General features: G+C 43.8%; 1 protein-coding gene across 1 annotated transcript in view; it reads left to right on the plus strand.

Annotated features, from left to right (window-relative positions):
* The window catches only part of FAM20C (FAM20C golgi associated secretory pathway kinase), a 211,735-nt gene that overhangs the window by 47,694 nt on the left and 146,604 nt on the right, over positions 1-17,437 (plus strand). Inside the window, exon 3 of the mRNA XM_056533606.1 lies at positions 3,134-3,212. Within this exon, the coding sequence (XP_056389581.1) occupies positions 3,134-3,212 (79 nt within the window). The remainder of the gene's footprint in view (positions 1-3,133; positions 3,213-17,437) is intronic.

Consider the following 17,437-nt stretch of genomic DNA (forward strand, 5'->3'; position numbering starts at 1 on the left):
CAAGGTTGTAATAGGCAGCAGCGCCATGATGGCCCCGTTATACAAAGACCCAGCCCTGCTTGATTCCTTCCTTCACAGCTGGAATGCTTTTTACTTGTCGATCTAAGAAAGCTTGCAACAAAAAAAAAAAAACAACGAGTTAAATGGGTTTTCAGGAATTTAGTATTATTGATGCAAAGCTATTAGGATAGACCACAAATCAGACTGGTGGGGGCCTTTCTACCAACGTCCCCAATGGTCAGCTGATTTAAATAGTACCTGTCACCTTGGATATGCTAGACCCCAGACTTTCTCAGAGACTGATGCAATCAGATGAAGAATTTACAGAAGTCCCATAGATTATGCATGTGACTTCCGGAAAAATTATTGTGTCAGTCTTGGAGCAAGTCTTGAGCTTTGAGATTGTCCAGGAGCTTTAAACATATTCTTCCACCAGGACTATGTAACAGGTACCATTTAAAGGGCCCTGGTGCCCATGCGGGTGTTACAGCCTCTTTACCACCTACCAGGCACAGCTCCGTACATTACAGGGTAACTGTATGTGGTACTACAGCTTGTCCCGTTGAAGAAGAAGAGATAAGCAGGTGCGGCTGCCTCTGAATGTATGGAGGCTTTGAGTTGCCTACCTGTTTCTTAAACTTAGCTGTGTCTGGGCAACCTGGGTAACAACCTGATTGGCAACCAATATGGCTGAAATTATGGTTCCCATTCATCACTCACTCTTCTAGTGGTGTAGTGGAATCTGAGTAGTATATGGGTCTTTTTATAAAATGAGAGACTTGGTTATTCAGATCTGCTGATCTTGTGGCTCAGGAGTTGGGACTTAAAGAAGAAACTTATTGGTTGTAACAGATACAACTAAAAATAAATGGCACAAAGGTTAAACCTCCATTACGTAAATTCTCTTTTAGTTTCTTATATACATGGAAGATCGCGGTCATGCACTTCATTATGTCATAATTTCCCTTTTAGGAGTTAAAAGGAACAGTTATCTCTTATTTGCACTCATTTCCACAGAACACTGTCTGCAACTTTTGCTTACCATGTTTCGTCAGACCAACCAGACCTGTGAGAGACAATGATAGCTATAGCGTGGCTTGTTTAAGGAACGTGCTCTGCATATGAAACCAGATAATTATGTTTTTAAGCTACGCAATCATCTGTAATGATAGTTTTTGTGGAAATAAATACCACTTTTCAAGAAAATCAGCTGGGGTGTCAGCAGGTTAGACTTCTTGGAAGACGTGTTTTAGCTGGAAATCAAAGTGTGCTTTTCATGTGTAATGCAGCCCGGCTAATTCAGCGCAAGAAGTGTCTGGAAACATGACATTATTGGAGGCTTGTAATGAACTGCTTAGCAAATGACTGAGTCCTGATCCAATGCATGAACTGTCACTGGGGCTTTATATTGACGGCTTGTGTTGGAAACAAGAGACAGGAAATGGCCAATCAGATATCAAACAGCTTGTGTGGGGATGAACATAGACTAGTAGAGTATTACATACTTACACAGTTACATGGTTCAAAAAGGCTGAAAAAAGAGTCCATCAAGTTCAACCCATATCCTTATTGTGTCCCTTCTGTGTTGATCCAGAAGAAGGCAAAAGCCCTTATGAATCTGATGCCAATTGCCCCATACCAGGATACCAAGTTCCCCATGATCACTTCCTCTGGAAGAGAGTTTTATAGTGTCACTGCTCTTACAGTAAAGAACCCCCGTCTGTGGTGGTGTAGAAACCTTCTTTCCTCTAGACATAGAGGATGCCCCCTTGTAATAGATACAGTCCTGGGTATAAATAGGTCATGCCTATCTCCTTATACATAGTTATTTGGTCGCCCCTTAGACATTTTTCTAACCTAACTAGTCTTAATTCTGATCATCTTTCTGGGTACTGTAGTCCTCTTATTCCCGTATTACCCTGGTTGCCCGTCTTTGAACCCTCTCCTCTATATCTTTCTTGTACACTGGTGCCCAGTACTGTGCACAGTAGTCTATGTGTGGTCTGACTAGTGATTTGTATAAATTAAAATTGGTCATACCATCACACCCCATCATCCCAAGTCAGGACTGGTATTGGTTCTTGTTGATCTTCTTTATTGGCATCAGGTCTGCCCTCAGGATGGATAGTTTTTATGTTCTATTTATGCCCTCCACCACAATGTGGTGCCATAGCATCTAACACTGTCATAATTGTCCAAATAGTAAGGACATGTTCACACAGCCAATATTCTTGCTGATTTGGTGGCAGAATCCATACCAACTTCCGCATCCAGATCACCTCCTATTGACTACAATGGGCTATGGCTAACATCTGTGCAGTTTTCAAATACCACATTGTATATTTCTGGAAAAAAAATCATGCCACTTTTCTGTATAACTAGAAAAGCTCTTTTCCCATCATGTCAGTGATGTCCGTTTGCTGCATGCATCAGGATGTCTCCTGGCGTATACCTATAGACCCCAGTCACCCATCAGAGGCCAGAAAAGTGTCATATTCGTCTTTGTTAAGGTGCTTTCTGGCAGTGGTTTCAATTATTTGCTTCTGGTTTGAAGAGAAGAGACTTCTTCACCAATCTATAGAGCAGGATCCTGTAATGTATAGCATGCACTTTTTTTTATAGGGCAGTCTATATATGACGGATGCCACAAAATTGCACCCCTCATAGCTAAATGGTGGAGATATGAGCGAGAGAGTCCAACAATTTATATCCTTGCTGGACACCAGAAAATGTGAAGTAAAAAGACCCTAATATAGTGAATACAATAAGAAAAAAACACAGGTCTGTCCTGTCCAACCTTTAATACTAGTGTTTATCCTGAGGATAGCAAAGCCATAGTTGCCAAACCATTTTCTATTTGGGGTATTGTATGTGCATGCTTTCAGCTATCAAAGCTAGTGGAGCTATATTCAGTAGTTACAGCCATACACCCCTAAGGCCAGGCCTGTGCTTCAGCTGTCCACTAACATTATTATGTAAGGCCTCCTTTCCGGATTTAACAGCCCAATGGGGTTGTCAACAAGACCAGCATGACCTAGTCTTAGAAGCCCCTTAGCAGTCGCATGGTAAACTTTAATGCCCTCAACGAAGAAATACCGTAAATACTAACAATCTTCATTTTTGTCTTAATTAGCAATGAAATCTGGAGGAACCCAACTCAAGCTCATCATGACCTTCCAGAACTACGGACAAGCACTTTTCAAGCCTATGAAGTAAGTCAAGAGCTTCTTATTGTAACACTTTATATCCGTAATGATCATGATGTCCCAAAAGTCATCTCATGTGACACATATGCAATGAAATATGTAGCTTTCTACACGTGGCATCCTCTGGGGTGTGGCTGAATGATTAATCACCTCCCACAAGGTGATTATTTAAATATACAAAGCTATATTTTATGGATTTTCTATCTGCTTGAATTAGTTGTAAAGAATACTATTGAATGCATCAAATCACATATTTTATAGTAGAAAAAGGTAGATTATTTAAAGGGGTACTCCGGTGGAAAACCTTTTTTTTAAATCAACTGGTGCCAGAAAGTTAAACAGATTTGTAAATTACTTCTATTAATAAAATCTTAATCCTTCCAGTACTTATTAGCTGCTGAATACTACAGAAGAAACTATTTTCTTTTTGGAACACAGAGCTCTCTGCTGACATCATGAGCACAGTGCTCTCTGCTGACATCTCTGTCCATTTTAGGAACTGCCCAGAGTAGGAGAAAATCCCCATAGCAAACATATGCTGCTCTGGTCAGTTCCTAAAACGGACAGAGATGTCAGCAGAGAGCACTGTGCTCGTGATGACAGCAGAGAGCTCTGTGTTCCAAAATGAAAATAATTTCTTTTGTAGTATTCAACAGCTAATAAGTACTGGTAGGATTAAGATTTTTTAATAGACGTAATTTACAAATCTGTTTAATTTTCTGGCACCAGTTGATTTAAAACAAAAAAAGTTGTAAATCAAGAGATGTTATCATTGGGGAAAGAAACCACTGACAATACTGTAGTGCAATGTCCTTCAACCTGTGGCTCTCCAGCTTTTGCTAAACCAGAATTCCCAGCATGCCATGGTGGCGTTAAGCTACCAAGATCATGCCGAAAATTGTAGTTTTGCAACAACTGCTTATATGTATAAATGAATGGCTGATAGTTGCAGGTCCCGAATTGGGGAGCCCACCTCTACAACATTGAGATCCCCTTATAGGGCATGCAGAAATAGATTGGCTTAGACGTGTAACATGACGCTCCTGGTCCCTATTCATTAGGATGAGTCATAATAATTCCATAGTAATTAAAATTATTATAAAACTATTGGGACCTGTGGTGATATATATATATATATATATATATATATATATAAATATATATATATTTATTCAGTCTCTGACTTCCTAGATGATTGGTTCATGGGAAGTTCAGAAAACATTTCTTTAGCTTTCCTTTCACAATATATAGTGCCCAGGGCACTTCTCTGGCATTGAAAGTTGTGTAAGTGTTTATGAATGCAGCTTTTTACAACTTCATGTAAGGTCATCGGCTGCGGGGTATAGTTATGCAGTGTTCCTCTTGTTTTATAGCTTCCGAAACCCTTAAAAATACTGAGAAACTCTGATATTTTACGCTCAGTTTTACCTGTTTATTACATTTTTATAGAAGCAAAAATTTCCCCTATTAACTAGACCAGTGTTTCCCAACTAGGGTACCTCTAGCTTTTGCAAAACTACAACTCCCAGCATGCCCGGACAGCCAATTGTGCAAGTTCTCCCACTTAAAAAGATGAGAGAGGCCTGTAATTTTCATCATAGGTATACCTCAACTATGAGAGGCATACTGAGAAAAAAATCCATAAAATCACATTGTCTGATTTTTAAACAATTTATTTGCAAATTATGGTGGAAAATAAGTATTTGGTCAATAACAAAAGTTCATCTCAATACTTTGTTATATACCCTTTGTTGGCAATGACAGAGGTCAAACATTTTCTGTAAGTCTTCTCAAGGTTTTCACATACTGTTGCTGGCATTTTGGCCCATTCGTCCATGCAGATCTCCTCTAGAGCAGTGATGTTTGAAGGCTGTCGCTGGGCTTTCAACTCCCTCCAAAGGTTTTCTATGGGGTTGAGATCTGGAGACTAGCTAGGCCACTCCAGGACCTTGAAATGCTTCATATGAAGCCACTCCTTCATTCCCCGGGTGGTATGTTTGAGATCTTTGTCGTGCAGAAAGACCCAGCCACGTTTCATCTTCAATGCCCTTGCTGATGGAAGGAGGTTTTCACTCAAAATCTCAGGATACATGGCCCCATTCATTCTTTCCTTTACATGGATCAGTCGTCCTGGTCCTTTTGCTGAAAAACAACCCCAAAGCATGATGTTTCCACCCCCATGCTTCACAGTAGGTATGGTGTTCTATGGATGCAACTAAGCATTGTTTCTCCTCCAAACATGACGAGTGGAGTTTTTACCAAAAAGTTCTACTTTGGTTTCATCTGGCCATATGACATTCCCCCAATACTCTTCTGGAACATCCAAATGCTCTCTATCAAACTTCAGACAGGCCCGGATATGTGCTGGCTTAAGCAGGGGAACACGTCTGGCACTGCATGATTTGAGTCCCTGGCGGGGTAGTGTGTTACTGATGGTAGCCTTTGTTACTTTGGTCCCAGCTCTCTGCAGGTCATTCACTAGGTCCCCCCATGTGGCTCTGGGATTTTTGCTCACCATTCTTGTGATCATTTTTACACCACAGAGTGAGATCTAGTGTGGAGCCCCAGATCAAGGGAGATTATCAGTGGTCTTGTATGTCTTCCATTTTCTAATAATTGCTCCCACAGTTGATTTCTTCACACCAAGCTGCTTGCCTATTGGAGATTCAGTCTTCCCAGCCTGGTGCAGGTCTACAATTTTTTTCTTGTGTCCTTTGACAGCTCTTTGGTCTTGGCCATAGTGGAGTTTGGAGTGTGACGGTTTGAGGTTGTGGACAGGTGTCTTTTATACTGATAACAAGTTCAAACAGGAGCCATTAATACAGATAATGAGTGGAGGACAGAGGAGACTCTTAAAGAAGAAGTTACAGATCTGTGAGATCCAGAAATCTTGCTTGTTTGTAGGTGACCAAATACTTATTTTCCACCATAATTTGCAAATAAATTCTTTAAAAATCAGACAATGTGATTTTATGTTTTTTTTTTCTCATCATGTCTCTCATAGTTGAGGTATACATATGATGAAAATTACAGGCCTCTCATCTTTTTAGGTGGGAGAACTTCCTACTGTATATATCACTCTGGCATCATGAGAATGAAAGAAAAACGGCAACTCACCACTGCTGCACAAACAAAGTATGCTATATTCCAAAGCTCGATTTAACCCCTTAACCCCTTAAGGACGCAGGACGTAAATGTACGTCCTGGTGAGGTGGTACTTAACGCACCAGGACGTACATTTACATCCTGTGCATAACCGCGGGCATTGGAGCGATGCCCGTGTCATGCGCGGCTGATCCCGGCTGCTGATCTCGCGGGCGTCCGCCATTAACCCCTCAGGTGCCGAGATCAATACAGATCCCGGCATCTGCGGCAGTGCGCGATTTGAATGAATGATCGGATCGCCCGCAGCGCTGCTGCGGGGATCCGATCGTTCATAACGCCGCACGGAGGTCCCCTCTCCTTCCTCCGTTCGGCTCCCGGCGTCTCCTGCTCTGGTCTGTGATTGAGCAGACCAGAACAGAAGATCGCCGATAACACTGATCTGTTCTATGTCCTATACATAGAACAGATCAGTATTAGCAATCATGGTATTGCTATGAATAGTCCCCTATGGGGACTATTCAAGTGTAAAAAAAAAATGTAAAAAAATGTTAAAGTAAAAAAAAAAGTGAAAAATCCCCTCCCCCCAATAAAAAAGTAAAACGTCCGTTTTTTCCTATTTTACCCCCAAAAAGCGTAATTTTTTTTATAGACATATTTGGTATCGCCGCGTGCGTAAATGTCTGAACTATTAAAATAAAATGTTAATGATCCCGTACGGTGAACGGCGTGAACAAAAAAAAAAAAAAAAAAAAAAGTTAAAAATTCCCACTGCAAATGTGGTATCAAAAAAAAGTACAGATCATGGTGCAAAAAATGAGCCCCCATACCGCCCCTTATACGGAAAAATAAAAAAGTTAGAGGTCATCAAAATAAAGGGATTATAAACGTACTAATTTGGTTAAAAAGTTTGTGATTTTTTTTAAGCGCAACAATAATAGAAAAGTATGTAATAATGGGTATCATTTTAATCGTATTGACCATCAGAATAAAGAACACATGTCATTTTTACCATAAATTGTACAGCGTGAAAACGAAACCTTCCAAAATTAGCAAAATTGCGGTTTTCGTTTTAATTTCCCCACAAAAATAGTGTTTTTTGGTTGCGCCATACATTTTATGATATAATGAGTGATGTCATTACAAAGGACAACTGGTCGTGCAAAAAACAAGCCCTCATACTAGTCTGTGGATGAAAATATAAAATAGTTATGATTTTTAGAAGGCGAGGAGGAAAAAATGAAAACGTAAAAATTAAATTGTCTGAGTCCTTAAGGCCAAAATGGGCTGAGTCCTTTTTTCCACCTTGCCTTTGAAAAATCATAACTCTTTCAATTTTGCACCTAAAAATCCATATGATGGCTTATTTTTTGCACCACCAATTCTACTTTGTAATGACGTCAGTCATTTTGCCCAAAAATCTACGGCAAAATGGAAAAAAAAAATCATTGTGAGACAACATTGAAAAAAAAAAAGCTGTTTTGTAAAATCTTCTGACCCCTATAACTTTTTTACTTTTCCGCGTATTGGGCGGTATGAGGGCTCATTTTTTTGTGCCGTGATCTGAAGTTTTTAGCGGTACCATTTTTGCATTGATAGGACTTATTGATCGCTTTTTCATGATATACAAAGTGACCAAAAATGCACTATTTTGGACTTTGGAATTTTTATGCACGTACGCCATTGACCGTGCGGTTTAATTAACAATATATTTTTATAATTTGGACATTTCCGCATGGGGCGATACCACATATGTTTATTTTTATTTTTATTTACACTGTGTTTTTTTTTTTTATGGGAAAAGGGGGTGATTCAAACTTTTAATAGGGGAAGGGTTAAATTATCTTTATTCACTTTTTTTTTTCACTTTTTTTGCAGTGTTATAGCTCCCATAGGGACCTATAACACTGCACACACTGATCTATTACATTGATCACTGGTTTCTCATAGGAAACCAGTGATCGATGATTCTGCCGCTTTACTGCTCATGCCTGGATCTCAGGCACTGAGTAGTCATTCGGCGATCGGACAGCGTGAAGGCAGGTAGGGATCCTCCAGCTGTCCTGTAAGCTGTTCGGGATGCCGCGATTTCGCCGCGGCTATCCCGAACAGCTCCCTGAGCTAACCGGCATGCTTTCACTTTAGACGCGGCGTTCAACTTTGAAGGGTTAATAGCGCGCGGCACCGCGATCAATGCCGCGCACTATTAGCCACGGGTCCCGGCCGCTGTTAGAGGCCGGGCCCGACCCGCTATAGATCGGGAGCGGACACATGATGTACCAGTACGTCATGTGTCCTTAAGGAGTTATGGCACACATTGTGGCAGGGGAGGGAAGTGGTAGAGGCAGGGGGTACCTGTGGAACAGCCCAGTTTTGTGCATTCCTGGTTGACAAGTTTTTCTTTCATTCTCATGATGCCTTTGTATGGACTTTCTGTGCCAGGCTGCTAATTCAGGATCCGAATTGCATGCTTCTCGGACTTGTAGGACAAGAGGTTCAGCAGTGCCAGTCACACATTTCTTAATGAGTATTGTACTATATATCACTCTGCTCAGCATCTACTACCCTATAATATGATGCCTCCATATTAAGACTGTATTTTCTTTTAAGTAATTGTACAGTAGGTTAGTTGTATAAAGCTACATGCTAACTGAATGATATCTGGGATGATGCTTGTATGGTAACTGTCATGAACGGGGGTGGGCAGGGAGAAGTGAGCCCTAAGTTGTCCCTAGAAACACTCTCCCTGTCCACTTGCCCATCCGCCCTAAACAGCAGATCGATAACTTGTAGCCAGTCCCTTCCTGCACGCTAAAGTGCAAGGTCAACAAATCAAACGGAACTGTACGTAGTTGGGGACAAGTCAGGAACATTACGGAAATACAATAACCAGAACCGATATCTAAATACTAACAAGGCAGGATATAGAATACTAACAAAACGGGTCAGGAAATCAAGAGCACTGTTCACACTGAAGCAAGATGGCTGACAGCTCCCCACTGCTGACTCCAATCACCTGCGCACGGACTGGCCGGCCGCGCTCCCAGACCAAGTAGGAAGGATACACCAGGAAGAAATTCCAGTGCAGTATTTTACTCCACATACCACGCTGGATATTTCTTCCCACTGTTCAAATGTACAAATAGACAAATGTACTAAAACAAAATAGGATAAAATCTATATCTCAAACAGGACAGGTAACCATGGTAAAATCTCAGGAAATACACTAAAACAGACAAAGCATAGCTAAGGTGCATAATAAACCAGACATGGTCTGAGTAAAGCTCAATTACCACCCCCGGTTCCAGCAGAGCTCAGGTTAAAATAACCACATTTGAGCTGCCATAAGCTGAGAGCATTAACTCTTCCAACCCAAGGAAGAATAGTACAGAACTGTTCAGACATAAAAACAGTCTGAACAGGACCTAAAACAGAAAAATACAAAAACGGACATTAGAGTAACATCACAACCTCCATACCTTCATGTATGTAGCCGTGCACTTACAGTATGTTGATCTATTCTAATTTATTGTTTTGAAAAGTTATAATTGATTCCTATGAGGGACATTATTACAGTTTACACCAGTATTCATAGTGACTTTCCGCGGGTTATGGTTGCAGCATGCTCAGTTTTCTTCTGCTCACTAGAGTTTTGTTGTAAGGTTATTCCTCACAGGGACCAATTATATACATTCTGACTGCCAGCCATGCCAGCTTTACCATGCAATTAGTGGTAGAATATATGTGGACCCCTGTATATGATCCTATAAACCTAGAGCTAAGAAATGTTATGATATATGGGTTTATATTTGGTACATTAATAGCCGGAATTCACTATGTTCTCTTATGAGGCCTGTGAGGGGAGGATCCAGCCATACCCCTTCCATGAACATAGCGTGAACCTTCAACATTTTCCCACCTATGCAAACTAATTCTTCTCCACTAGGAAGAAAGTTTTTTTTTTTTTTTGGTCAGACATTGGCTTAAAAGGCAGTTACCTACATTAGGTGGCACAAAAGAGCCTGGATGTTTCCTTCTGGAGAAGAGCTAAATAGCATACTTGTTTTCCCAAAGGTGATTGTCATTCTTACAGCCTAAAAGAAGCATTACCCCCTCAGATGCAACGTTAGTAAACAAATAGTATGAAACCTACTGGGTAGAGAGTTAACCTAAAGCTTCTGGGCCTCAATGCTATATCTGCAACAAGGTACTATTCACCCAACATCAGGTATATACTGGTGTGACTGTCCTGCTGACTGCTGTCTTCTTCCTTTGGGCTTGCTACTTCTTACAGGAGATGTGCGGGTGCGTAGGGCTAGTAGTAATAGCAGTAGTGGTAGTAGCAGCAGCAGCAGTACAGTATGTTACATGATGACAAGGCAGGAGATGTGTGGCTTTGTAGGGCTAGTAGTAGTAGTAGGAACAGCAGCAGCAGCAGTAGTACAGTGTGTTAGATGATGACAAGGCAGGAGATGTGTGGCTGTGTAGGGCTAGTAGAAGTAGTAGTAGTAGTAGCAGCAGCAGCAGTACAGTGTGTTAGATGATGACAATGCAGGATATGTGTGGCTGTGCAGGGCTAGATGTAGTAGTAGTAGTAGCAGCAGCAGTACAGTATGTTACATGATGACAAGGCAGGAGATGTACGGCTTTGTAGGGCTAGTAGTAGTAGTAGCAGCAGCAGCAGCAGCAGTACAGTGTGTTAAATGATGACAAGGTAGGAAATGTGTGGCTGTGTAGGGCTAGTAGTAGTAGTAGTAGTAGTAGTAGTAGTAGTAGTAGCAGCAGTATAGTGTGTTAGATGAAGACAAGGCAGGAGATGTGTGACTGTGTAGGGCTAGTAGTAGTAGTAGTAGTAGTAGCAGTAGCTGCAGTACAGTGTGTTAGATGATGGCAAGGCAGGAGATGTGTGGCTGTGTAGAGCAAGTAGTGGTGGCAGCAGAAGCAATGCAGTATGGTACACAATGAACAATACATGAGATGTGCAGTTTTGTGGTGGCTGTCCTTTGGAGAGATGTATCCATATTATCAAACTTTGAAGAAATTTGAAAAAAATTTGGTCAAATTCATACACTTATCTCTAGTAAGAACCCATTGATGAAGCCCAATAAAGGGATTACATGATTGTCCAGCTAGCCTTTCTGACACATCATAGTGACTAATTAGAAGCTTTAATCTGTGGAGGATTTTGGGAACTGAGACCCCAGTCATTTGCTTAAAAAAAAAAAAAAAAACAACTGAGCCCCTTTGTTCCGGCTTGGTTCTCTCCAATACACCCATTATTTTGCTCCCCAAGCAGATCCGAGCAGAGCTGAAAAGAAATAAAGGGGTGCAGCCCTTTGTTTAAGTAGTCGGTGGAGGTCTCAAAACCAATATTTTGAACATGTCACTGACATGTCAGAAGTTTGTATGGTTGTAGAACAACCTGCTGGTACCCTCCAGGCATTGGGATTTAGTTACAATAAATTACAAGTCCTGTAAAAGTCCGGTAATATTATTTCCAGTTATCTGAAACTGGGCCTCAGTCTTAGACAAAATGATTGAGTTTTTGAAAGTATTTCAATCTATTGTGGAAGGGAGATAATTTGCAGCCGAATTTCCATTGCCAACCTAGGACAGAGGAGATAAGCTATTCTCGCCGAACCTCATTTCAAATGTTAGTCATTTGTTTTTTGTTTTTTTGTTTTTTGTTTCTTTTGTCTGAAAATCACATTCCATTATCTTGTTTTTGAACTACATTCTGCTCGGCTGATTTAAATAGTTTTCCTAGGCGGCCGTCCACAATAGTCTCTATTAGTGGATACCACAGGCTTACAAATGAAGCCTAAATTAGAGTTTTATCAATAGCAAACTCATGAGGAATGCAATGAAATAGTATCCAAATATTAGGACCACAAACACTGCGCCATACGAGAAGGCTGGTAAAAGAATTAGGTGCATTTAATCTTGTAACCACAAATCCGATCTCATAAGAAGGATTCAGATATTACACATACACTGCTCAAATAAAGGGAACACTTTTTTTCCGGTGGAAAGTGTTTTTTGTTTTGTTTTTGTTTTTAATCAACTGGTGCCAGAAAGTTAAACAGGTTTGTAAATAATATACAAGGTGAGTAAATGAAAATGGATATACGTGGATCGTGCTTCAATAATAATCAACATTTATTATAAAATATAGATAAGATTCGACACTTCTCACAGGGCCCTTGTGAGAAGAACATACATATTAAAAGGCAACCTAACAATGTATTTAGGCAATAGGAATTAAAACTATAAACCTGGCATAGGATAATAAAATAGCAGAGTAAGATCTGTACCAAACAAATATATTAAAGAGTTGCTCTTCTGGGTATTTAGGGTAGATATGTCCCTTTTAGATACAGTAGCAAACAGTCTGTAATATTAGAAATTGTTACCGGTCTGTAAATGGGGTGGGTGTTGTTCCCGCAATGGCTGAGTGTCCGTGGTGTGCAGTTCTCTGTGCGGTGCTTCCAATTGTAAGCCTGGTCCAGTAGGATCTGAGCGTGGTGGCAGTCGCTGTCGGCTGAGGCGCTGGCAGGCGCCGAAGATCGCAGTGGTGTCCGGGGACTGCTGGCGCTGGCGTGCGCTGGAGTTGGTATTCCTCACCGCTTTGCTGGTTGGTGAACAGGACCATGTACTGGAGGGCTGGAAGTTCACCTCGTGTTGCCGGCGTCTGACGTCAGAGCCGGGATGGCTACACCAGGATGGTTACACCGGAATGGATCTGAACTGCTGAACCGGGTAGGTAGCAGAGTAAGAGCGCTGATAATGGTACAGTTCATAAAAGATAACTGGCCATTGTTACGCCGAGCGCTCCGGGTCCCCGCTCCTCCCCGGAGCGCTCGCTACACTCTCCCCGCTGCAGCGCTCCGGTCAGATCCACTGACCCGGGGCGCTGCGATTCCGCTTCCAGCCGGGATGCGATTCGCGATGCGGGTAGCGCCCGCTCGCGATGCGCACCCCGGCTCCCGTACCTGACTCGCTCTCCCTCGGTCCTGTCCCGGCGCGCGCGGCCCCGCTCCCTAGGGCGCGCGCGCGCCGGGTCTTTGCGATTTAAAGGGCCACTGCGCCGCTGATTGGCGCAGTGATTCCAATTAGTGTCTTCACCTGTGCACTTCCCTATATCACCTCACTTCCCCTGCACTTCCTTGCCGGATCTTGTTGCCATCGTGCCAGTGAAAGCGTTCCTTGTGTGTTCCTAGCCTGTGTTCCAGACCTCCTGCCGTTGCCCCTGACTACGATCCTTGCTGCCTGCCCCGACCTTCTGCTACGTCCGACCTTGCTTCTGCCTACTCCCTTGTACCGCGCCTATCTTCAGCAGCCAGAGAGGTGAGCCGTTGCTAGTGGATACGACCTGGTCACTACCGCCGCAGCAAGACCATCCCGCTTTGCGGCGGGCTCTGGTGAAAACCAGTAGTGTCTTAGAACCGGTCCACTAGCACGGTCCTCGCCATCCCTCTCTGGCACAGAGGATCCACCTCCTGCCAGTCGGCATCGTGACAGTAGATCCGGCCATGGATCCCGCTGAAGTTCCTCTGCCAGTTGTCGCTGACCTTACCACGGTGGTCGCCCAGCAGTCACAACAGATAGCGCAACAAGGCCAACAGCTGTCTCAACTGACCGTTATGCTACAGCAGTTACTACCACAGCTTCAGCAGTCATCTCCTCCGCCAGCTCCTGCACCTCCTCCGCAGCGAGTGGCCGCTCCTGGTCTACGCCTATCCTTGCCGGATAAATTTGATGGGGACTCTAAGTTTTGCCGTGGCTTTCTTTCCCAATGTTCCCTGCATCTGGAGATGATGTCGGACCTGTTTCCCACTGAAAGGTCTAAGGTGGCTTTCGTAGTCAGCCTTCTGTCTGGAAAAGCCCTGTCATGGGCCACACCGCTCTGGGACCGCAATGACCCCGTCACTGCCTCTGTACACTCCTTCTTCTCGGAAATCCGAAGTGTCTTTGAGGAACCTGCCCGAGCCTCTTCTGCTGAGACTGCCCTGTTGAACCTGGTCCAGGGTAATTCTTCCGTTGGCGAGTATGCCGTACAATTCCGTACTCTTGCTTCAGAATTATCCTGGAATAATGAGGCCCTCTGCGCGACCTTTAAAAAAGGCCTATTCAGCAACATTAAAGATGTTCTGGCCGCACGAGAAATTCCTGCTAATCTACATGAACTTATTCACCTAGCCACTCGCATTGACATGCGTTTTTCCGAAAGGCGTCAGGAGCTCCGCCAAGATATGGACTCTGTTCGCACGAGACGTTTCTTCTCCTCGGCTCCTCTCTCCTCTGGTCCCCTGCAATCTGTTCCTGTGCCTCCCGCCGTGGAGGCTATGCAGGTCGACCGGTCTCGCCTGACACCTCAAGAGAGGACACGACGCCGCATGGAGAACCTCTGCCTGTACTGTGCTAGTACCGAACACTTCCTGAGGGATTGTCCTATCCGTCCTCCCCGCCTGGAAAGACGTACGCTGACTCCGCACAAAGAGGAGACAGTCCTTGATGTCTACTCTGCTTCTCCACGTCTTACTGTGCCTGTGCGGATGTCTGCCTCTGCCTTCTCCTTCTCTACTGTGGCCTTCTTGGACTCTGGATCTGCAGGAAATTTTATTTTGGCCTCTCTCGTCAACAGGTTCAACATCCCAGTGACCAGTCTCGCCAGACCCCTTTACATCAATTGTGTAAACAATGAAAGATTGGACTGTACCATACGTTTCCGCACGGAGCCCCTTCTTATGAGCATCGGATCTCATCATGAGAGGATTGAACTTTTGGTCCTCCCCAATTGCACCTCGGAAATTCTCCTTGGACTTCCCTGGCTTCAACTTCATTCTCCAACCCTGGATTGGTCCACTGGGGAGATCAAGAGTTGGGGGCCCTCTTGTTCCAAGGACTGTCTAAAACCGGTTCCCAGTAACCCTTGCCGTGACTCTGTGGTTCCTCCAGTAACCGGTCTCCCTAAGGCCTATATGGACTTCGCGGATGTTTTCTGCAAAAAACAAGCTGAGACTCTACCTCCTCACAGGCCTTATGATTGTCCTATCGACCTCCTCCCGGGTACTACTCCACCCCGGGGCAGAATTTATCCTCTCTCTGCCCCAGAGACTCTTGCCATGTCTGAATACGTCCAGGAAAATTTAAAAAAGGGCTTTATCCGTAAATCCTCCTCTCCTGCCGGAGCCGGATTTTTCTTTGTGTCCAAAAAAGATGGCTCCCTACGTCCTTGCATTGACTACCGCGGTCTTAATAAAATCACGGTTAAGAACCGCTACCCCCTACCCCTCATCTCTGAACTCTTTGATCGCCTCCAAGGTGCCCACATCTTTACTAAATTGGACTTAAGAGGCGCCTATAACCTCATCCGCATCAGAGAGGGGGATGAGTGGAAAACGGCATTTAATACCAGAGATGGACACTTTGAGTATCTGGTCATGCCCTTTGGCCTGTGCAACGCCCCTGCTGTCTTCCAAGACTTTGTTAATGAAATTTTTCGTGATCTGTTATACTCCTGTGTTGTTGTATATCTGGACGATATCCTAATTTTTTCCGCCAATCTAGAAGAACACCGCCAGCATGTCCGTATGGTTCTTCAGAGACTTCGTGACAATCAACTCTATGCCAAGATTGAGAAATGTCTGTTTGAATGCCAATCTCTTCCTTTTCTAGGATATTTGGTCTCTGGCCAGGGACTACAAATGGATCCAGACAAACTCTCTGCCGTCTTAGATTGGCCACGCCCCTCCGGACTCCGTGCTATCCAACGCTTTTTGGGGTTCGCCAATTATTACAGGCAATTTATTCCACATTTTTCTACCGTTGTGGCTCCTATCGTGGCTTTAACCAAAAAAAATGCCGATCCCAAGTCTTGGCCTCCTCAAGCGGAAGACGCCTTTAAACGACTCAAGTCTGCCTTTTCTTCAGCTCCCGTGCTCTCCAGACCTGACCCTTCCAAACCCTTCCTATTGGAGGTTGATGCCTCCTCAGTGGGAGCTGGAGCTGTTCTTCTACAAAAAAATTCTTCCGGGCATGCTGTCACTTGTGGTTTTTTTTCTAGGACCTTCTCTCCGGCGGAGAGGAACTACTCCATCGGGGATCGAGAGCTTCTAGCCATTAAATTAGCACTTGAGGAATGGAGGCATCTGCTGGAGGGATCAAGATTTCCAGTTATTATTTACACCGACCACAAGAACCTCTCCTACCTCCAGTCTGCCCAACGGCTGAATCCTCGCCAGGCCCGGTGGTCTCTGTTCTTTGCCCGATTTAATTTTGAGATTCACTTTCGTCCTGCCGATAAGAACATTAGGGCCGATGCTCTCTCTCGTTCCTCGGATGCCTCAGAAGTTGAACTTTCTCCGCAACACATCATTCCACCTGACTGCCTGATCTCCACTTCCCCTGCCTCCATCAGGCAAACTCCTCCAGGAAAGACCTTTGTTTCTCCACGCCAACGCCTCGGAATCCTCAAATGGGGTCACTCCTCCCATCTCGCAGGTCATGTGGGCATCAAGAAATCTGTGCAACTCATCTCCCGCTTCTATTGGTGGCCGACTCTGGAGACGGATGTTGTGGACTTTGTGCGAGCCTGCACTATCTGTGCCCGGGATAAGACTCCTCGCCAGAAGCCCGCTGGTTTTCTTCATCCCCTGCCTGTCCCCGAACAGCCTTGGTCTCTGATTGGTATGGATTTTATTACTGATTTACCCCCTTCCCGTGGCAACACTGTTATTTGGGTGGTCGTTGATCGATTCTCCAAAATGGCACATTTCATCCCTCTTCCTGGTCTTCCTTCAGCGCCTCAGTTGGCTAAACAATTTTTTGTACACATTTTTCGTCTTCACGGGTTGCCTACGCAGATCGTCTCGGATAGAGGCGTCCAATTCGTGTCTAAATTCTGGAGGGCTCTCTGTAAACAACTCAAGATTAAATTACATTTTTCTTCTGCATATCATCCCCAGTCCAATGGACAAGTAGAAAGAATTAACCAGGTCTTGGGTGATTATTTGCGACATTTTGTTTCCTCCCGCCAGGATGACTGGGCAGATCTCCTTCCATGGGCCGAATTCTCGTATAACTTCAGAGTCTCTGAATCTTCCTCCAAATCCCCATTTTTCGTGGTG

This window comes from Hyla sarda, chromosome 8 (genome assembly GCF_029499605.1).
Source record: "Hyla sarda isolate aHylSar1 chromosome 8, aHylSar1.hap1, whole genome shotgun sequence".
Taxonomy (NCBI): domain Eukaryota; kingdom Metazoa; phylum Chordata; class Amphibia; order Anura; family Hylidae; genus Hyla; species Hyla sarda.